Source organism: Pteropus vampyrus, unplaced genomic scaffold, assembly GCF_000151845.1.
Source record: "Pteropus vampyrus isolate Shadow unplaced genomic scaffold, Pvam_2.0 Scaffold14, whole genome shotgun sequence".
Taxonomy (NCBI): Eukaryota; Metazoa; Chordata; class Mammalia; order Chiroptera; family Pteropodidae; genus Pteropus; species Pteropus vampyrus.
In genome coordinates this window covers 8,302,361-8,326,100 of record NW_011888795.1, presented here as the reverse complement: position 1 = coordinate 8,326,100, position 23,740 = coordinate 8,302,361, and the positions used below count along the sequence as shown (strand labels likewise).

At 40.0% G+C, this 23,740-nt stretch overlaps 1 protein-coding gene across 6 annotated transcripts in view; it reads right to left on the bottom strand.

Moving 5' to 3' along the window:
• Positions 1–5,020, bottom strand: part of IGF2BP2 (insulin like growth factor 2 mRNA binding protein 2) — a 162,379-nt gene extending 157,359 nt beyond the window's left edge. For 2 of the 6 annotated variants that reach the window (XR_002778216.1, XM_023526010.1), the window contains exons 1-2: positions 4,746–5,020; positions 3,154–3,214 (exon numbers count right to left, since the gene is read on the bottom strand). Coding sequence is in view for 5 of the 6 variants with exons in the window: in XM_023526010.1 (XP_023381778.1) it covers positions 3,154–3,214; positions 4,746–4,923 (239 nt within the window). In the remaining variant the exon portion in view is untranslated. Of the gene's footprint in view, positions 1–3,153; positions 3,215–3,338; positions 3,469–4,745 lie in introns of those variants that run through there. The other 4 variants (XM_011382119.2, XM_023526007.1, XM_011382111.2 and 1 more) reach the window with 3 other exon arrangements.
• Between the last annotated feature and the right edge of the window lie 18,720 nt (positions 5,021–23,740).

The window sequence follows — 23,740 nt, the reverse complement described above, 5'->3', positions numbered from 1 at the left end:
TAGGAGACCAAATTCATTTGCATTGGAGAGAACACAATTACCAATTTTTAAGTCATGAAAGACAAATTCATAGCTTTTTCCTACACTACCTCATAGTATTCACACCATCTCAGTGAAAGCATGTCTAGCACCACTTAGTTACTTCCTAGAAGTGGGCAGAAATTGCATTTTTCAAAGTTTTGTTTCTCACAGAATCATTCAACTTTAGTTACAAAGCACATTCAGGTTAGCATATGCCTTAACTGCAACATGTGTTATGTGCATGTGTGTAGATATAGTGTGTGTGCGCGTGTGTGTGTGTGTGTGTGTGTGTGTGTGTATACCCATGCACAAACAATCTCATCAATATCAAAAAAATGATATTTCTATCAAGGAAATTTCCACAACTTTCAACAGAATTTTAAAGCCCTTACAAAGTTTTTCCTCTTTAAGAAATCTTTGATTCATATATGCTACCAAGAAATATTAACAGAGAAAAAAGATCCCAAGATTTTCATTCAATGAAGCCTGAAACCAACTTAAAAAGTAAAAGAAATAGACGGTTCATACATGGTTTACATTACAATAATTTGCATTTAATAAAAATGAAACACATGGCAAAAAGAAAAGTTTTCTACTTTTGAGTGACCTGAGAAAATAATAGTATCTAATCTGTTACTAAAATAACACATATAAAATGATGCCAGAATGATATTTAACAAAAGATCTAACTGGTAAGCAAATGGCATGCCAATAATTTCATAAGATAAAAACATCTCCTCCCAAAGTATCATTAGCTTAAAAAAATCTGTTTGGCTGATTTTGAGAAGAGAAAGAAATCAAAACAATATAAAGAAAATGAGCACTCAATTGCTGAACTTTTTTAAGTAAGCAAGCAATGAGAATGAATTGTTTTCTGCACATTTTCACTTCAACTAACACAAAAACCACATATAGAACTGACTTAGTGCTGACAAATTTACTCTTAACTTGTTAATTTTCATGGAAATGCAACAAAAGAACACCAAAATAGTCACCCTATAACATAAAAGCTTTGGTTTCAAATGTCACAGTGCCCTCCTTTTTTAAAGCCACCACAGTGGTAGTTCCCTGTACATGAAAACATACAGCTGCTTCATCCCAGGAGTCTGAGCTCAGCACACAACATCAGTCATTAGCTATCCCTCCTTTAGCCTGCAGTACAAGTAACTAATTTCTGCATTTTAAACTAATAAAGGAAAGGAAAAAAAAAATCAAAACCATCCAATCAGAAATGATGTAACCCCCTACAGCAGCAGCTTATGCATACATCTGGTATGTCAGACGTCTTCAGTGTAGTGAATCATACACAGCGCATTTTAATCTACCTCCTAGGTATTTCATATCACCCACATGTTCAAAGAAATCCTGTACTAATAAGGCTCTTATAATAATTTAGATTATTCTTTATTTAACTAATACTAAAAATTTAAGACATGCTTTTAATTCTAAACTTTTATATAAACACCACGAAATTATTTAAATGACATTCCAGTAACAGCAAATAACCTGCATTTTGAAACAAAAAAGTCAAAAAGTATATTTGTTAATAACTTTAAACTAGTATTTCACTTATATTGCCACATTAAATAATGTACTTTGCAACATGAAATGAGATATCGACTCACCAAAGTTAAAATAGTAGTGATTTTTTTTTACTAATTATAACCCCCCGAAAGGATTCAAGACAGCTATCTAGCCAATAGAAGTAGGCATTTATAGAAACATAGCCTATCAAATATTTTAGGTGGTTCTTTCAAAACTTGTTCGGTATGTTCAAATTTTCAGGTGTTGTATGATTATGATAAGCAATTTAAACTTACAATAAACATTTAATATATCAGAAAGCTACAACATGGATTTCTCAAGCAAAAAAAAAAAAATCTTAAAGAAAGTATACAAATTTAGAATACTTAATTGAAAACCCAGTTACACATTCTCTTTTCCTAGAGAGAACTGGCTTAATATTACACACGAAACTGCAAATCATAACTTTTACCTCTTTTTTTAAAGGTATTAAGTAGTTTTCTGTCATGCCACAGAATTATTTGCAAACAAAAGATATTCTGCTGCTTACATAAGATGAAAGATATCTGTAAATGTGCACACAATTTAAAAACCGCTTTAACAAAATATCTAAGTCTTCATAAAATTAGAAGTTTGTTTTAAAATCTACTCAATCCTGGCAAAATTCAAGTGGTTACACTATTAAATATCACAGATTATAAAGATGGTAAATCAAAGATTTCACTTAAGAGTCTCTCTAATTCAGCTACTTAGTGACTAATGGTGAAGAAATGTATGTGAAGGGGATATAAACTAAGTTACGACACATAGGAGGAAAAAAATCTAGAATGAGTAATAAAGGGCCCATATTTAAAGTCCACAATAAACTTTACAAAAAGATGTTCTCCTTCATTCTCTCCTCATAGAGATATTTCTCATGTAAGCAAATCACTGGAGAAATCTAACCTCCACAAACCCTTTTACTCCTTCATTAACAACAGTGCACTTAAATATAACTATAGATTTCACAGTGATATTTGTTTAGCCTCAAACATATTTTAAAAGCTACAGCAACGACAAAACGCTCAGAAGCAATAATCAGTCTCAGTGACTACAAGTCTGCCTTTTAACTGCCATCCAATCCAAACAACCCACTTCTTTAGAGTGCTATGCAAAATACTGATCCCTTTACTGAATAATTTTATTATTCAACATTAAGATATCTAAAAAAGAAAACTAATTAATCGCGAAGTTTAGTTAAGCAATTTAGCTGACACAGTAAATATTTACTCTTAACATCTCACAGGAAGTCTTAACAAGAATTTGTTGCCATTGTGCAGGATAGGGGTGGAAGGCAACTTTTGATAAACAAGTTAAACCGTCCCTGCGAATTTAACAGAGCTAGTGTTCAACACTCCCCCACCCCCAATAAGGCACCAGATATTTTCCAAGACCAGTAAACACCTTATATAATGAAAGTAAAAAAAAAAATGTAACTTCCTAAACTGTTATCTTCACTAACAAAACAAAGAAAAACCTTTTTTTAAAACTACAAAAGGACATTTTTAAACTCTATTTTTTAGTTATACGTAAGCTCAATCACAAAATAACTAAGCAAAATATATTTACCTGAGCTTTTTAGAGACTGAGTAATCAACTTCCATGATTTTCCCATGCAATTCCACTTTACCTTTAAAACAGAAATTAAAGCACTCAGAACCTTCCTCATATGAAAGCGACGGGGGTCTAGGAGGGGCACGCACAGAACTACACGCTCCGGCTCCGCCTTCGGGCACCCTCAAGGGGTCTCCTACCCTGCTCCAGCTGGGCAAACTCGGTTCCCAGTGGGAAGAAAGATGAACGCCCCGAGTCTCGGGACGAGGTGGGAAGGGTGCGAGCCCGGATCCGACCCCAGGTATAGCTGTGGGTGGCATTACCGGAAAAACAAATTTAATAAAGAGCGGCGCCAATTTGAAAGGATGAGCTCATTTGAAACTCAAGCTGCAAGGCTGGCACGGCACCGCTTCTCTCGTCCCCCACCTCTCCATTCCGCTAACCCGGGTCCCGAAGCCTCCGCTGCGCCCCACTCCTTGCCCTCTCTTCCCGGTGGCCCCCAGAAGACGCGCAGAAGCCCCCTGGGGTCCGCTGCTGCGAGAGCACAGTCCCTGCCGGCTTCTGGGTGTCACCTTGGCCTCGCCGCCGCCCCGCCCCCACCCTGCGCGCTGGTGGGGAAGGGGCTCTAGCCTGGGCCGGGTTTGGGGGGCACAGGCTCGTGGTCTGGGGGCGAGCGCGGCTCCGGGCGGTGCGTGTGCGAGAGAGAGTTGGTGAGTGCGCGCGCGCGCGTGTGTGTGTCGCTCTCCGTCTCCCGTCTGGGTTCCAGCGCGCTCGCGGGCCCCCCGGTCTCCTCTTTCCCGGTTCTCAGCCCGGGCCCCCACCGAGTTGAGACAGGGCACCTCGTAAAAAGGTGCTTCTGGCCGAGCGGGAGGCGGGGGGACAGGCGGCGGAAAGCCCCCAGCCCCGAGTTCTTCTCAATAAAATCGGACAAAAAATTCAGAGAAAAATAGGAGCGCTTGAGAGAAGAGCGAGAGGGGACTGAGGTTCCGGAGAAGACCGAGAAAGATGTGCCGTCGTGCAGGGGGCTGGGGTTCGGGGAGCCTCGAAACCTCGGAGAGGGTGATCACAGTGGAGCCGAGGGGGTGCCGAAAGTGGGGGACCGCGGGGTGAGGTGGGGAGGGGGCTCTAAAGGAGACTGCGGCTCCGAAGACGCCGGAGGGCTAGAAGTCCTGGGCACGAGGCACGGGAAGGGGTAAGGTCCGGTCAAGCGAGCAGGAGATGCAGGACTTGGGGGTCCCTGACAAAAGGGGTGACGGTAAGGTCAGAGAAGAGGGGGACGGGGGCTAAGGATGGGGGTGGGGAACTCTGGAGAGCAGGTCGGGAAACCAGGGGAACGAGGGTGCCTTGGGAACCCTCGGGGCGGCACAGGGGTCGCCTCAGGGCTGAGTCCCGGAGGGCAAGGGGTGACACCAGAGCTGTGGGGGGAGGGGAGCGAGCCGTCCCAGGAGCGGGCCGGCGGTCAGAGTTGAGGGTCTGCTGCGTGGAAGTGAGCGTGCGGGCTCGAGAGCCCTCGCCCGGCGCCGCCTGCGGGGCTCGGCCTGCCTGCGGGCGCCGTCCCAGCCGGAGCGGGGAGAGGCGGGGGGAGGGGGACAGCGCCGAGTGCTCACCCGAGAGGGTCTCGATGGCGCGGATGGCCCAGTTCTGGTCAGGGTAGTCCACGAAGGCGTAGCCGGACTTGAGCAGGACCTGTCCCGCCAGGGGCAGCTTTCTGTCCCCGAAGAGCTGCCGGAGGTCTTCGGCGGTGACGGCGGGGCTCAGGTTCCCGATGTAAAGCTTGTTCATCATCCGTCTCTTCCCCGAGAGCCCGCGGCTCCCCCGGCCCGGTACCCGGCGCTCCTCGCCTCCTCCGCTGCCCTCGTCTCTCCTCCTCCTCCGCCCCCCCTCCCCGCCCTCCGCCCGCCCGCCACCCACCCCCACCCTCAGCCTGGCTCCCCCCACCGCGGCCGCCCGGCCCGCCCGGGGGCAGAGGCAGAGGCGGAGGCGGGGACTCGGCGCGGCTGCCTCCTCGGGGCAGAGTCCCGGGCCGGGCGGCGGCGCGCGGACAAAGCGCTCTCTCTGCCTCCCTCTCTCTCCCTCTCAAGGCGGTGGCGGGAGGAGGAGCAGCGGCGGGCGGCGGCAGCGCACCCCGCGTGTGTCTGTGTGAGAGTTTGTACGGGCGTGTGCGCAGCCGAGAGTGAGCGAACGAGCGCCCCCTCCCCGCCCCGCGCCGCTGCGCCCCTCGCCTCGCGCCCCCAGCGCCCCGAGCGCTCCGCGCGCCTCCTGGGGCTTCTGCCCCGCGCCCAGCAGGCAGAAGCGGGTCGCGGCCCGGGTCTGTGGCTCCCAGGCGCCAGCACCCCGGGCCGGCGCGGCGTAGAGGCCGGGCCGGCGGCGGGGCGGGGAAGGCGCTCCCCGGGCGCGGGTGGGAGTGAGCGAGGGGGCGCGAGGGAGCGGCTGGGAGCCGCAGGCGTGGAAGGGAGAGGGGCTGTGGGAGAGCGTGGACAGGGGTGTGCGCAAGGTGGACCGGATGTGAGCGCCGCTGCCGGGGCGAGCGGGAAGGTGTGTCTCGGAGGTGAGAGGCGAGGGCTGGCTGGGAGACAACAACTTTCTCGCGGCGAGTTGGTCGAGTCTGGCGCCCTGCGCATTCTCGGGAGGAGCGCTTGCTCCGAAACCAGCTCCCCGCCCCGCTCTGCCGGCGTCCCGGAGGCGCGTGTGGTGGAGAGATCGCGGACCGGAGTCGGGACGCTTGGGGCCCGGGACTGGCCGGACCTTACGGACCGTGCACCGCGGGGAAGTTGCTCCGGCTCTGGGCCTCAGTTTCCCGGCCAGTGTGGGGAGATGGAAGGCCAGAGCAGTCACATCCCCTCCGCCTGCACCCGGTGCGTCCGGAACCTCGCGGCCGGCGGCAGCCTGACGTTGGCAGCTGCTCTCTATTCTGGGAAGTGCCGAGGGCTTCCCGAGCGGCCGCTGCGAAGCCAGGTGGCGGGGGGGAGGCGCGCAGGGAGGGGGCAGGGGCTGCGGCGGGGAGGACCGACGCTTGCTGCACGGCTGCGAGGCCGGGTTCAGTCCCAGAGCCAGGGCGGTGGGAGGCGAGGGTGACTAGAAGCGGAGGCGCTCTGGCTGTGTCGGAGTTCACCGAGCTTTGGGAAGGGCCCGGAGAGGAAAGAGGTCCTTGCAAGCGGAGGAAACAACGTGACCGACGGAAGAGGCAGGGTTCGGGTGAGAGCAGCCCAAGCCGAGGGTCTAGGGAAGGAGCCAGAGAGGCTGGAGGCCAGTTGCGAGTTCCGGGGCCCGGCTGGAAGTCTGGTGGTTAGAGCTTGGTCCAAGCCAGGAAATGAAATTCTACAGGAAAGGACAAAAAAAAAAAAAAAAAAAGCAGTTTTCAGAGATGAAGAAGCAGAAGACGATTCCAAGATCAGAACTTATAGGGGCCATGGAGGGAATGATTTGACCGGAGAAATGTTAGTCTTTTTGAGAGCTTTGGGGATGTCTTGTTAGAGAAGCCACAGTGAAGTGATGGAACAGGTTTGGGTCTCCTGTCTGAGTTGTGAAGTCCTACCTTTTCCAAGCTTTCCTATTGATGAAGGGGGCGGGGCGGGGCAGGGAGCATGGTTGTTTAAATATATATGTTCCCATCCCCTTGCTTTGAAGACTGACTCTGTTGAGCCTGGATGTTGTATTTTCCATGGGTATGCCTAGGTGATTCTTGTCTGAAAAAGCCTGGATTTTGTATTTTCTGCGGGTACACCTAGGTGATTCTTGTCCGGAAAACGCTGGTAGTGGAAGGTCTGTTGCCCAGACCTTTCTCCTTTCTGCCCCCAGCTGTGTAGCCTGGAATGTACCAGCATCTCTGAGCCTAAGATTCTTCATCTATAAAAACAGGATAAAACAACCAACCCTTAGCATGGCTGTTGTGAGGGCTTCATGAAGGAAAACTGAGTAGTGTATTGAAACACAGTAAACACACACTTAGTTCTTTCTTTTCCCCAGAAACTCATTAGCTCTTGGTGGAGAGGTCTTTAAATTACTTATCCAGAGGAGAAAATAGATATTTGCAGTTGCTTAAATTCTGACTTTTTGGCCTCAAATATTCACATATTTTCTCTCTAGAAAAGGAGTTAGATTTTACTGCTCCTGGAGTTTAAAATGGACTTTGCCATTATCCCCAAACTAATAGATAAGCTAGGTATGGCTGCTTCCCTACCAAAATGTAATGGAGAATCACAGATGAAATGTGTGCATAAATTTCAGCAGACTGAGAGCTAACTATTGTCATATTATTTACACAAATGTTATGGTATGCTTACCTTTGTATTATAGGGTAGCATGTTTGCTTATTTTATTTCTAGTAATTCAGAGTTACACGTTCTAAAAGAGAAATGAGATTGATAGGGATGATTGGTCTCATTGTACAACTTACTGTTGTAGAGTGTTTTCAGACATGTCAATTCCTTGGTTCTACTGCGGAACCACAAACATTTAGCATGGATTCTCTAGTGAGCAGCAAGCATTTAAGGATTCTTGGCAGAGGTGGCTTCTGGTGAACTCTTCTACCCTGTTTCACTAGGTCACCGTAAAATTTTTTTCTAAGAAATAACTACTCTTTGCTGTAATTTGTGTCTTTTGCCTGCTGGTGGTTTGTAAACAGTGGTACTGCAGAGGAGTTGGAATGGTAAGAGTAATGGAGGACATCTCTCCACCACACCTCTAATGTGTATCATCCATAGTTCCTTCTCTTAGAATGCAGAGTTGTTCTTCATCGTGGATGGGGACAGGAAGGGGACAGCCTCCAAATGCAAAACCAGAAACCCAGAGGTCATTACCCTTGCCTGACAAAAGTTTATTTTCTATCTGCTTTCTCCTGAGTTCCTCTAACTCATCCCTTCATTTCAAAGATGAAATGGAGATTGATCTGGACTGAATTTATGCCTAATGAGCCAAGTTTTTGCAAATATTTAACTGAGGTCAGATTTTGGAGAAATTCTTATACTAGGCACATTACTTTTTAAAGCATGTATTAGCTAACCTTTTCCTCAGGGGTTTCAAAGACAGTATAAATCCTCTTGGTTTCTCAATGATTCTTTTGGGCAGGATGGTGATAAGGCAGCTAGGGAAAGACTTCTTAGTGTCACTTTGCAGATAGGAAAACCAGGGCCTAGGAAAATAGAATTTCTTCATGGTCATACAGAGGGCTAGCGAACACATTTTAGCCTCACAACAAGCCAGTGAAATGTTAAGGCTTCATCTTGGACCTTCATGACCAACATATTTCTGTCCATGGACAGAACACCTTCTGATAGCATCACTGTGGTGACTTTAACCTTTTGAATCTGCAAAACTGTGGTGGAAGTGTTTTTGCTTAGCTAATGATGGTGGTCAGTATGGCCAATGTATCTAGGTAATGTAAGGAGTTGGGAAGGAAAATAAAGCCTATTTGCTGTAAAGTTGAGGGAAAAACAGTATTGGATGATGTCAACACCTGCCCGCTGGAAATGATTTGGTGGTAGGTTAACCACCTTTACCTTCCTTTTCTTGAGTTGGCAGAAGAGAAATTGGCTGGCCTTCGTTAATTCACCTGAGCTTCAGATTCTTCATTTGTAAGATAGCCCGACCTACTTCCTCACTGTAAACTCCAGCTCCCCTGTACTTTTCATTTTTTCCAAATACTGGGCCATCTCAGAGCCTTGCCCCTTTGCATATACTGCTCCCTTTCACTGGGATGAGTTTCTTCCCCTGATAAACTCCAGCCTCCTCCTCTGATTCGACCCCAAGATACACACTGCACTTCATTTATACAGATAAAAAATATACCTTGTCTAATGGTGATGGTTGCCTGACTTGCAAAAATATACTTTAAAAAACCACTGAAGTATACATTTTAAATGGGTGAATTTTATGGTATATGAATTAAATGTCAATTTTTAAAAATTGTACGAGAAAAAAAGTCTCTTCCCTACTGTATGCTGAATTTCTGGGGAAATGAGAGCTTGTATTTTCCATCCTTTGGCCAGTATCAAAGCTGGCAAATAATAAGGGGTCAAGTAATATCCATTGATTAAACAATAACCGTCTGAGGTTTGCTCTAAGGATTAAATGAAAATGTATGCAATGGTACCTATTTTTCACAATGTTTGACATGTAGCAGGAGGAAATGTTCACTTCACTCCCCTTGTTGAATTCATTTATTCACAGCATTACACAATGTTAGGCACTAAGAATACAGAAATGGATAAACATCCTGTTCTCAAAGAGTTTATGATCAGTGGTGGAGGTAGATTAATAAACAGATTATAGTTAGCATTAGAGATGCCACAGTAGACTTTGTCAGTATAGAGGAGCGACCATCCCATTCAGCCCAAGCTCAGGGAGGGGATCATCATTGAAGAACTGATGTTGGAAATGGGTTTTGAAGAATAAGTAGGGGTTTGAAGAATAAGGAGGATAGGAGGATTGACAGAGGAAATGGATCCTCAGCAGAAGGAATGGCATATGCAAAGACACAGAGACATAAAGCATATGCTCTACACCTAAAACCAAATCCAAATGTGGATTTAGAAATAAGTTTGAGAGAAAGCGTACTCAGAAAATAATGGGGGAAAAAACATTTTCAAGATTAAAGACATGGATCTCCAGATTGAAGGGGTTTACTGAAGACGCAGAACAAAAGATCCAGAGCAAAAGTACATCATGGTGAAATTTAGAACTCAATCAAATTATAAAAGCATCTGGGAAAAAATAGATCACATAAAAAAGATTTTTAATATTGCAAACTATGGCATCAGATAGGTACTAAACTTATCAGAGTGATCACTTCGTAAGTTATATAAAGGTCTAATCACTATGTTCACTTGAAACTAATATGTCAACTATAACAGAAAAAATTTTAATTTTAAAAAGGATTTGGAAAGAGATTGGGAAAATTTTTCTAAAACAAAGGAGTCTAGAAGGCAGTAGAGTTATGCCTTAAAAACTAGAAATTATTTTCAATATAGAATTCTAAATCTATTTATACTATCAATTTAAAAGACATGAAATATTCAAACATGCCCCCATTTGGGGGAAACTACTGGAGGATAAATGCCAGCAAAACCATGGAAGAGGAAGACAGGCTTTGAGAAATATAGACTCCAACCCAGGAGACTATGAGTAGAAGATCCAGAATGTCAGCAATGCAGCCATCCAGGGAGCAACCAGCACAGATGGGAACAAGAAGGCTTAGAAAGTGAGGACTTCAAGGAGCAAAAAAATGGAACTCATATATGAATGCGTAGTGATTATTTCTGATATGATGACTGGCATTTTGGAGCATTTGGGAAAAGTTAATCACAGGTGTATGAAAAACTAGGCAAATGGAAAAAGAAGAAAATCATTAGGAAAAGCACATGGTCATACGGGAAAGGAGCAATGGTCATAGGCTGAACAGTGAAAATATTTGTGCAGTCATAATGTAAACACTAATGTATTATCCAAACCACATAAAGGGAATTTACAAGTCAATCATAAAAGACAATGATTAGAAAAATAGGAAAGAATATGAATGTGCTAATTTGCAGAAGATAAAACAAATGGACCTAGGAAGACCAGGTGCTGTAGGCGTAAAAAATAAAAAAATAGGATTATAAACTGACAAGGTCCTTACAATCTGTGAGGTTAACCAAGGGTTGCCTCGCCTAAAAAAAATTTTTTTTAAATGGACAATAAGCTTAATTGGGGATATTAAAATCATTCACAAACATTAAATTGACAAAAGTTTACAAATTCCGATTATACAAGGTATTGGTGAAGGTGTAGAGCATCAGAAACAGCCATCCACTACCAGCAAGAGTGTACACTGGTACAATTACTCTGAGGATCAATTTGTCAATATCTAGTAAAAATGAAGATGTAGGCCCTTAGCGCTCCCTGGCAATCATTCTTCCTTCTCCTAGATGGCCTTTTCTTATCATCTCATCTCTCTTCACACCCTTCTATTGCTCTTCATCCACCCTAGGTGTCAGTTGATAACCTTGCTTTTCATTTCACTGAGAAAATAGAAGCAATCAGAAGAGTGCTGCAATAAATTCTAATGATATCGGCCCACATACCTGCATCTGTGCCCATAGACTCTGCCTTCTCTCCTGTTACTATGGATGACTGTGCATGATCCAGAAGAGGAAAAAACTGATGACTTCAGAGAAAATGAATAAACATGCAAACCCTTTGACCTGGCAATTTCTCCTCTAAGGGAATGCTACTTATGGATGAGGAAACATAAACAAGGTTTGTTGTAGCACTAGGATGGTGAAAAATTGAACCTAACTATCCACCAGCAAGAAAATGGATAAAAAATAAATTGTTGGATTATACATCAAGTCAAAGAGTATGCACATTTGTTCATTTTCTCTGGACTCATTAGTTTTTCCCTTTCTTCTGGATGAAATAAATGAAATATGCTACATGTATCACTTAAAAACCAAAACATATGCTGAATAGAAAGTTATATTGTAGAAGAATGTGTTTGTTATATAAACACATTCTATTGCTGATATGGATATATTTGTATGATATAAGTGTATAAAAACATGCACAGGAATGACAAACTTCAAATTTAAGAGAACGATTACCTCTGGGAAAGCTCCAAATTTCAGATAATGATTACCTCTGGGAGGATATAGAAGGGCATATAAGTTGGAGGGGCACTTCCACTTTACCTTTTTATGTTTTTATTTTAAAAGCTGGATGGTAGGTATATGGGTGTTAGTTATCTTTATTTATCTATTTATTTTACCTCTTCAGAGGCATTTTTATTATTGTCTGGCAGGGGATGATTTTCAAACCAAATTAAGCATCGGATCACCAGAACATTAAAAATACAGATTTCCCAAGATCCGCCACTAGGACTCCTGAACCCCAAATTCCAAAGCTGGGGCCCAGGAATCTGCATTTTGAAAACTAAGTTTTTAAGTTTATGTATTATGCATATATAAATTTATATATAAACATGTTTGTTATACATAATATGTGTTATATACATGTAATGTTAGACTTACAAGAACGTTGTAAGAATATTACATAGAAGTCCTTTATAACATTTACCCAGATTCCCCAAATATTAACATTTTACCACATTTGTTTTATCCTGTTTCTTTGAACAGTTTGAGAATAAACTGAACATAGGTTGTCCTTTTATGTCTAAATACTTAGTTTATATCTACTAAAAAAAATGGTCTTTTTGTAACCCCAGTATAATCAGCAAAACTAGGAAATAAACAGTATTAAATTAATAAGCAGTATTAAATTAATACTGTTATTTAATCCAATTACTGTATTCAGATTTCACCAATTTTGTCAACAATGTTTGTTATAGCAAAAGGAAATACCAAATCAATTGCATTTGGTTGTTCTGTCTCTTTACTCTCCTTTAATCTGTAGTTTTTCTGTCCGTCTGTTTTCCATGACATTGACATTGTTGATAAAAACAGGCTACTTATTTGGTAGAATGCCCCTCAGTTTGAGTTTGTCTAATGTTTCCTCATGATTAGATTTAGGTTATAGATTTTCTTGCAAGAATACCATATAAGTGATATTGTGCATCATATTAGGAGGCACAATGCTGATTTGTCCCATTACTAACTTCGGTGATACTAACTTTGCTCCCTTGTGGAAGGTGGTGTGCGCCAGAGTCCTCCATTATAAAGTTACTAAGTATCTCTTTAGGACATACTTTGAAATTATGTAAACACTCTGTTACTCCTTGAAATTTCAAACATGTTATTATCTTAGTATCTATTGTTGATTCTTGCCTAGATTAATTATTATTGTTATGATTGCCAAATGGTTATAATTTCATTATTCCTTTTATATTTATTAGTTAGCTTTCTACTGTAAGGAAGAGCTTCCCATTCTTCCCCATTTATTATATCAGTGTGGGTTAATAAATTCTTATTTTATTCAAAGTGTTATAAACTTTTATGATCATTAATAGCTGGGAACTAGATTGTGTATGTTAATACACATGCAGATCTATACCTGTCTATATTTACCAATCTATTACTGTATTAAAAATCACAAGTTCACACTGATATCTCGGATTCCAGTGAAACACTACATGGTTCATTTTCCTCTCCTTCTGACTTTTCATATTTGTAGCTTTCCTTTAACAATGACCAACCTGGATCCCATTATCTACAATACATTAACTTATTTGCTCAATCCTAGAATACACAGAATTGCTAACCCATACTTTTTCTTCAAAAAAAAATAAGGCTATTAACTAGTCTTCTAATTATTATCTAATCTTAGTTTACAGTGCTTTCGTGTTTAACCTGAGGACATATGGTCCAAATACAGTGTTCAAAAGTTACTTGAGTTTTATTTCCCCCTCCAGTGTTGGTTATCTTATTCATTTGAAATTTGGTTGGTTCATATGTTTTATTTTTTACATTTTAGTTTTCCCCTCCATCTTTGTTGAGGCTACTTATTTTCCTCTTTTTGTTATTGTTTAGTATGTAAAACATTAACATGATTCCAAAGCACAAAGTTATAGTCAGATGATTTCCATCCCCTCCCCATTCCTGTGATTCTGTCCAACTCATTCCCAATTAACCCCTGGGAGTAAGCAATTTTGTTAGTCTCTAGTTTATCTTTCTTTTGTTTCCTTTTGTACAAATGAATATATACATACATACATACATACATACATACATACATACATACATATACATACATGTATGTTTTATTATTTCTCTTTTTCCTACCAAAAGCAGCATACTGCAGATACTCTTTTGCACTTTGATTTCTTCACTTAGTATATCCTGGAAATCACTCCATATTGCATAGAGATCTTTCTTGTTCTTTTTTTTTAAACAACCATATAGTACTCATATGTCATGTATATGTGCATGTCAATGGCTTCCACTAGTTTTTAATTTTACAAACAATGATGCTATGAATAACCTTCATATATTTTTGTATTGTTGGGGGTTTATTTTCAGGATAAATTCTTAGTGTGATTGCTAGGTCAAAAGATTATATGCATGCACATCTGTATGTTTTAAACATATATTGTGAAATTCTCCATAAAGATTATACCAATTCTCATTCCCATTAGCAATGTATAAGAATGCCTATTCTACTAGAGCCTGCCAACAGGGTGTGCGAATATATTTTTTTAATTTTGCCAATCTGACAGGTATTTCAGTTTAGTTTTAATTTGTATTTCTCTTATAAGTGAGAAGGAACTTCTTTTCATATATTTAAGGATCATATTTATATCCTTTTTGGGTACATTTTGGTTAATGTTTTCTGTCCATTCCTCTGCTTGATTTTGACCTATTTTTTTATCCTCAATTTTTATGAGTTACATAACTATTAGGAATATAAGCCCTTTATCTGTGACATACATGTTGCAAATATTTTCTCGCAGGTTTTAATTGTCTTTTGATTTTGTTTATGGTTTTTTCTCCCATGCAAGAGTTTTTCTTTTATGAAGTCAAGTTTATCAATCTTTTCTTTCATTCCATTTGACTTTGAGTTATAGTTAGAAAGCTTTCATCTACACCCAGATTAAGGAGAAATTCTTTTCTCCTGGTCTATTTAAGTGCCCATATCCCACTGTTTAATTATAAAGACTTTATAGTATATTTTAATTTCTAGTATGCCTGGTTTACCTTGTAATTTTTTTTGTGTGTGTTTTCCTGGCTATTCTTGCCTGTTTGTTTTTTCATATGAAGTTTAATATCAGCTTGTCGAGCTCCATGAAAAATCGTTGGTATTTCATTGAGATTATATTACATTATAAATTAGTGATAACAGACATCTTTATGATGTTGAGTCATCCTATCTAAGAACAAAGGCTGTCTTTCCATTCACTGATCTCATTTAACAAAAAAAACATTGGAGTTAACTATATCAGAAAGAGGGAAATGTGGAAGAGCCAAATGTCATTGACCACAATGGAAAGTCAATAGATAATGGCAAAAATTGATAAATCCAGGAATGATATAAGCAAATTAGTTAAAAATACATAGGTACATACCAAGGAAAAAAGCTACAAGAGTAAGAGTTCTTTTTTTTTTTTTTTTTTAATGAGGATTTTAGTACATTTTATCAGCCAGGATCCTGGTAGGAAACAGATAATACACTCATTCAGAGTGATTGAGAATTGAATAGAAATACTATTTAGAGGTGTGAATAGGGTTAAATAACATAAATAAGGACAGGTGACGCACCATGCTACTAGCAGCAGCAAGCAGCCTTTACTACCTCTTGGCGTAAAGAGTGATGGGAGGGACAATTTAAAGGAGCCAAAAGAGCTATAGGAGAGGACTGCCAATAGAAACCTTGGACTTGAGTAGAACACAGTCACTGCTTACTGCAGCATGACAGGTTGGGAGTTGAGGAAATAAACATCTCACTCTTCTCCAACTCCTGCCAGTGCCCCCTAATGGCTGAACCAAAGCAGAAGGCAGAAGGCAAGGGAGCCCATTGATGCCATTTGTGCTGGGCAGCCACCAGCACACGATATGGCATGGAAGCATAGAGTGGATTTGGAGGGTCACATGGAAGATATCCAAGCAGTACTATCACACATTTAAGTATAGAAATGTACAGCATGTGATAAAATGATAAAAAAACAACTTAATGAATCTGGTCTAAGGGAATATGGGTCACATAATTATAATAAAGGTTGAAAATTGATAAATTCCTGAAGAGAGGCTGGGAATATTTGCAGTAAGGGAATCCTGGCAGATTCTCTGTTAGGCCTTCCCTCCTGTGATGGTTCTCGACCTGGAGTACTTTAGCATCACTACAATGTGAGTTGCTCTCCAGGCAACTACTTGAAACAGGAAAAATTTCTAGATGAAATTGGAAAGAACCTTAGCAGTAATTTGGTTCAACTTCCCAGCAGAAGCAGGAGATTCTGCCACGGGCTTCTTGACAGATGTTCACCCCAACTTTGCAGATACCAGTGGAAAGCTCACCACCTTCTGAAGCTGCCTGTTATCAGAAGATTGGTTTATTAGAAGAAAGCTTTTCTTTGAATTGAGCTGAAATTGGTTTCCCCACTAATTATAGACTCAAGACCATCTAGAGCCAAAAGAAATCTTCAAGCTCACCAGCTTATTTTTGAATGATCTGTGGTTCAACAAGGAAGGCAAAGCGTTGTTCTTCATGGTAACACTTTGCAGAACTACCCAGAGCAGTCTCCTCCCCTACCCTGCGGTGTTAGCAATCCTCCTGGCCTCTAGTTCTTTCAGGGCCCTCCGTTCCCTCAGCTTTCTCCCCCACAAGCCAGGATCCATGCTTCACCACTGTGATTACCCACCTTTGCAAGTACAAGTTTGTGATGTCCAGAGCTAAACCTGCTTCTTATTGTGATCTGGCCCCAGCAGAGTGAAATGAGACTATCTGTGAGTCAGATCCTGGGCAAGGTATGGCCATTAACCCCAGAAAGGCCATGAACCTGAGCTAAACAAGACCAGCAGGTCATTTGTTGAAATAGATGTAATCGTGGTTGTTCAGTTCTATCCAGGCTCTCTTCATTCGACACTTAGAATTTGTCCTATATGTACCAGGTCCAGAAAAAGTGCTCAGTAACATTTGCTAATATAGATTTAATTTTACCTTTTTTTTTTTTTTCTAACAAACAAATGAAAGAAGTGGGATTAGATACAGGGGAAAGTGGTAATGGAAGAAATAGACCTGTTGTGCTCCAGCCAAGAGTTGTTAATTAGCAGTTTGCTTAAATAAAGTACTGGACTTATCACATGACTTCACAATTTAAACAGACGTTCTAAAAGTCCAGCATGGTTGGCATTTTCTGGTAATGATGGAGAAGGCACAATAAAGAACTGTCTGGAATAAGACAATAAAACTGGTGAGTCCTTTTGTTCAAAGCTAGAGAAATTATTTCTGATTCTCACATTTCTGAGAAGAGGAAGGATGAGACATGGCTGAAAATATTACTGTATTATTCAACTGAATAATCTTCAGAGAAATTATATGTTTTTATGAAATTGCTATAACTACTAACATATTTAACAAGATACCCTTTGCCTCAGTAATTTGTTTTAAGATTAGTACCACATCCGGTAATTGGTTTTTGAGATTTTCTTTTCTAAATCTTAAAAAACAATTGTTTTTTAAGATTTAGAAAAGAAAATTTGGTATTAGAATGGGTAGACTAACTTCTAATTTGACTGGGAGACATCTATTTTTATATCCCAGGTACTTCTATTTCTTTTCATGTACTTATAATATTTTCCCATTTTAGACAAATTGGATATATTCCCTCCTGGATAACATTTTTTAAAAATCTCCCTCCTTTATGTGAAAGACATTTTTAGCAATCATACCAGAAGTGGTCTCCAGAAGCAGCTGATCTGATTAGCTAATTGCTGTCAAAAAGAACAGCTAAATAAGTATCATGCCCAAAAGAAAATTATTGTTTTTGTCAGAACTTTGCCATTATTCAGATGGACAATTTTAAATAACACATGCAGCTGCTTATAGGCAGTTTTTTTTTATGGTCGTTGCTATTTTTAAAAGAACAACTAACATAGCGCTATTAGCAATCCTTACCAGGTCAATGAAATAAATAGCTAACTCTTGCTGTACTCTCTAAGGAAATTTATCCTGGGCTAAATCCAGACTGAAAGACTAAATGTAAAGGCCAGCAGGGCACCAGTGAGCACTTTTTCATTGTGCTCCAGTCTGAGAAAGGAGAGTTTCTGCAGCTTCGTAAAGTATTGATTTGGTTTTGGTTCAGTAGAATAACTGTGCTTTGAATTATTTTTTTAAAGACTAGTTTATAAAATCGCTGTGTTAAATATTTTTATCTTACAGGCAAAACCTTTTTTCTATGATAAGGCATCATCAAATTAATAATGGAAGTCAGTGGGAAATATTTAATTTTAAAACTAGCATTATACCCAACTCTTAAGTTTTTCATCTACTCTGTCTTTTCTGAGAGAAGGGAAGGGGGTAAGGTAGAGGTTGGTAGTTACCGTATCTACAAAGTCTATAATATTATTATATTTAGATGTTCTCTGACTTTTTGAATTCAGCTGTAAAGAATTTTTAATTGTCCAACTCAGTTACTCCTAAACACTATTGTTGAAACCAAAAAGCAGGTGATGGAGATGCTTCTTTTCATGAGAGACCAAAGCAGGTTTTCTGAAGTAAGTTATTAACTAGTATCAGAAACTAAAGAATGGCCACCATCACATGGTAAACAAATCTGACATGGAAAAGGCACAGCTTTAGAAATGGAAAACCTGGAGTCTAGTCCTCACCACTTCTTTATTCTTATGAGCTTGGGGCAATTCATTTAATCTCTGTGTCTCAGTTACCTGTTAAAGGCAGAGTGCTAGATCTAATCATCTTTTGGGGTGTCTTTCAGTGGTAAAGATCTATTAGCAGAATTCTTCTTGGGAAAGTAGCTGTCTTTGTTTCCGGAAATACCACGATAAGCCCCTAGGGCATAAGAACTGGCTAGGGCTCAGTCAACCAAAGAGGGCCAAAAGGCTGCACTTGCAGAAGCAGGAAATTAATTTGTCTTGGGGGTGGGGTGGGGAGAAGGTATTCCCTACAGGGTAGATGAGTAAGAAGTAGAGAAAGAAGGACTAGGGGATGATTGTTAGTATAAGGGCCCTGAATGGGGTAAAGCCAGTGAGAAACCTCCAGTAGGGAATGATCAAAAGGATGTTTACAAAGCTGAAAGCCTAACATGTAATTTTCAGTGCTTTATAGTATCAAGAGCAATGTGACCTTCCCCAAGACCCTCACATCGTAGAACTTGAACACACTAATGTTCTGTGTGAGTAAGAGTTTGTTGGAAGAGGAGCAGGGAATCATATGGACACATTGGGGAACAGAGGTGGTCTTAGAAAAGCCAGAGCTGGGAGGCAGAGAGGCCTCCAGAATGTATGCCCTCGTCAATCAGCAGAAGGTTTGGTAGGGCAATGGACCTCAGCTAGGCCCAATAGGGCTCAGGCATGAAGGGGCCAGCAGAACCCAGCTGACGTTCAGGTTACCCTGATAATGGGAAGCCTGCAGGCTACCATCTGAGCACGACTTCTAGCTTCATCTTCAGTGTTTTCATCCTTTTCAAATCAGTGTCAATTTAAGGAGTGATTTCAGAGTTTTTTAGGATCTACCTCTGTGTCTCCCCAAAATTTTTATTAGAACAGAAGGTGTTTTCCCCTTATATCATTTTTCCTTCCAATATCTTTTTTAAACCCCTCTATATTGTTCTTGAGTTGTTTTCTAGTTTATGCTCATTTTGTCATTTTGTTTCTTTTTTCTTAGAAGTGAATTGATAGAGATTCTACTTTATTTCCGACTTCTCTCTTCTATTCATCATTCATTTTTCTTTACCAGGAAATCTCTGAAGATTACTTTCAAGACTTCCTTAGCCTTGCAGTTTGTTTTCTATAAGCACTATTCCATAGGACATCAATTTTTAGCACATTTAATAAAAATTAGATCATCTTTCATATCTGAAAATTTTTTTTGCTTCTTCAACTTCAGTTTTTAAAAGAAATTTAAGTTCCACATTCAGTTCTATTCTGTGACAGTTTCATATTCTCACCCTAAATGAAAACAACAACTTTGGAGTTGCATCTAAAAACATTAAGAACACCTTCTAAAGATTATACTTGTGTGAGAATAAATTGATATAACCTTTCTGTCAAGTAGTTTGGCAATGTACCTATCTAGAGCCTTCAAAATGTTTGTACCCTTTGGCTCAGTGATCATACTTCTAGGATTATTTCCACTGGAATAATCATAAATGTGGGCAGAGATTTATATATGTTTATTGCAACATTATTTATTTGAGATAGTAACAAATTGGAAACAACCTGAATGCCCAGCAAAGGGAAAACAAGTTGTTACAGCCATATGATAAAAATTATGCAGAAATTAAAAGATATGCCTTTTCCTGACCCTGGCAGTCAGTTTAAAATATCTGGATAATCACTCTGAGTATCCATGACTTCCAGGATGGAAAGCAGGAGTGGCTTGGGTCCTGATAGGAATTTAACCTCCACCAACTATGAATTAGATCATCCTGAAGGTGAGGGTTGAAGATAGGTGTCTCACCCTAGAGACTCAGGCTGAGAGGTTCTGTCTTTTCAGCTCTGGGGGGACTTCAGAATCCATATCTTTACCAACATCTCCATGTGATGCTGACGTGAGCACAGCCTGAAACCCTGACCTCTGCCCCCATTACCAGCAGGGCCTCAACTCTAACAAGAATTGAGGAGGGGAGCAGAAAAGAATTTGTTCTTTCAAAAAATTTTTGCTATCTGAGGAAATACTATTTGGAAGTTAGGATCTTTTTAAAAAACACATTGTGTTATTCCAAATTTGCAAGAAAAATTAATACATGCTTAGAAAAACACACACCAAACTATTTACAGGGTTTAAATCTGGGTGATGGAATTGTAGATGATTTATGAGGAAGCATTAGGAACCATGATTCAGAGAAGTGAAATAATTTGCCCAAGTTCTCATAACTAGTAAAGTGCTAGAATAAATATTCAAACCCAGGTCTACTGGACTATGAAGTCTGTGCTCTAACAGCTGCTGAATATTATTTAAATTGTAAAAGAAATATAAATACAGTACTCTAAGTGTGGTTGATTGAATTATTAGCCCCAGTTATTCACTGCCCTGTAGGAGTATTTTTATATTCACACCCTTGCTATGGCCTCATAATGGATAGAATGTATCCCATGAACCTGATTCTAGGCCTGGCCATGTGATTTGTTTTGGCCAATGAGTTGAGGGTGAAAATAATGAAAGGGGAGACTTAAAATGAGCTAGCACAATTGGGCCTCTTTTCTGGTACTCCATCCTTTTGCCATGAGACTAATATGCTTCAGGTAACATCTGGTACAAGGAGAATGAGAAATACATATGAAGCAAATATAGACCCAACCTGCTGCTTAAAAGCTTAAAAGTCTGCCAGTGTAAAGATACTTTGTGAAAAATAAATGATTATGGTTTCAAGTCATTAAGTTGTAGATTGTTATATCTTATATAGAATTATTATGGCTGATTGATATGAAACATAAGGATGTTTTTATTAACTAACAAAACTGTATCTCTTGATATGTCAATAAGAATCCAAATTTGGTTATGCCAATGTTGTAGGGTCTACAGGTCCTCATATCTGGGAAAAGTATATAACAAAGTCTTTTATTTAGTACAAAGTACCCCATTGCTTGGTATGAGAGTTAGTCTCCAGTGAAGAGGGAGAAATTCACATAGAAATGCACAAAATTCTGAGGAAAAAGGAACAGAAACCCCAAATCTCTCAAGTCTAGGGTTGGAAAAAACAGTTGATGTGGGCCAGGCCCAGAAAAGGGATGAATGATGAGGAAAAGAGAAGAAATAGGCTGGTCTCCAGAGTTCAAAAGGAAGTTCTTTTCTTTTGGCACACAGAAATGCATTCTGCCCTTCATGAGGCCACAGCAAGGGTGTGAATGTAAAGGGTAGAAGGTTCTAGGCTCAATGGCCTTTGAGGCTGGAGCTGGAAGGCCTTGAGTCGCTGTGAGCACCTTGTGTGGGCTTTGAAGAACTATGATTCAGCCTGTAAACTGTACCTTGGAGTCCAACCACTGGTCCCACATTAATACCCCCTCCACCTTTTTTTTTTCTTTTTTTCGCAGAAATGAGATCATACTTTTTTTAATAAAGTATATTTTGCAGTACACCATGAACTATTTTCCAAATCATTAAATATATTCTTCTGTAATTTAATTCTTTTCTATGGTCCAACATCCCAGGGCATCTGCTTATTTAGGATGAAAATTCAGAGAGATAGAAACATTTTCTCCCATGTTCTATCCTCTGTCATTTAATAAAAAATGTTAACACTTTTTTTTAATATGATCGTATACTCAGAGCAAACACACTAAATGAAATTACCAAAATAAATGAATGGAAGAAGAGGAAAAAAATCAAAGAAACTTATTTCAACCCGAACAATGAAATAAATAAATTTAAATGATATTTTCTAAATATTCATTAATAATTAATAAGAACTATTTATAAGCAAGCACACTATGAAACATAATATTTTTAGAGCTTTATTCATAAGGCCCAATTCTGAAAATTTATCCTAAGCATATTATTCAAAAGAATAGATCATAGGGCATTTGGCTGAGTAGCTCCTAGCAGATTAAATATTCCCACAGATTACTACAAACTGGACAAAATACAAAAGCACCAGACTTAAAGACATTGGAAAGTAATCTGAAGCAGGCAGATTCTGGAAAAGAGTCAACATCACATGGTAACTTTTCACTTTTAGAGCTTTTGACTGAGAACAAGCCACAGTCAGCACTTCATGGGGTGACTAACACAGAGAAGATACTTACTGTCATTCCAGTCTAAAGCACCACAGAATAAAGTTCAGGGACACTCAGGTGCTAGCAGGAGGAGGGTGTATTTCATAAAGGAGAGACTCACGGGGAGAGTCCTTAATTCTCTGTATAAATTCTGTCTAAATCTCTGGTTGATCCCTGAGCCATATATGCATTGGACAGACTTGAGCTAAGAATGAGATAATTAAATTGATATTTGAGCTAACATCTAAAAGATAGAGTTTACAGTTCAAATTCAATAAATTGCTTGTTAAAACACACACACACACACACACATACACACATACACATACACACTTTCTTTAGAGAAATATAACAAAACCCAGAGTCTCTACAAAACAGCATTTATAAGGTCCAAGATACAGTTTGAAGATCAAGGAAAATGTAACCCATTATCAAGAGAAAAGACAACAGGGACCAATGGTGAGAAGACTCATGTGAAAATTAGCAGATAAGGATTTAAAAACCACGTTGAAAGAAGTAATGAATGGAGAGGTAGAGATTCCCAGGAGACACATAGAAACTATTAAAAAAAGAACTAAATGGAAAGTCTAGAACTGAAACATACAATATCCAAAATAAAAAATTCACTGGATGGATTTAACAGCAAATTTTGGATGAAAGAGGAAAGACCCAGTAAGCTTGAAATTATCCAATCGGAAGAACAAAGAGAAAAGATATTGAAAAATAAATTAATTAAAACTTTAAGGACTTATGGGATAATATAAAAAATCCAACATATGTATTATCAGAAGAAAGAATAAGGTAAAAAAAATATTTTAGAAAGTAATAGCTAAAAATTTTTATATGTGCCAAAAGATATACATTTACATGTTAAAGAAAGTCAGTGAAATTTAAGCAGGGTAAATGTAAAGAAAATCACCATGCTTAGAAACAATGTAGTTAAACTGCTGAAAAAAGATAAAGGGGAAATCACGAAAACATTTCATACAGGGGAACAATGATTCAAGTGACTGTTGGCCTTTAATAAAAACGATGGAGACAGTGAAACATTTTTTCTTTGCATCTTTTGACCACCTTCACCCATTTCACTGTCCTTCTACCCTCTGCCTCTGACAAGCACTAATCTGTTTGATGCGTCTATGAGTTAGATTTTGTTTTGTTTTTAGATTCTACACATAAGTGTGATCATACAATATTTGTCTTTCTCTGACCTATTTCACTTAGCATAATGCCCTCAGGGTCCATCCATGTTGTCACAAATGGCAAGATTTCATTTTTTTATGGCC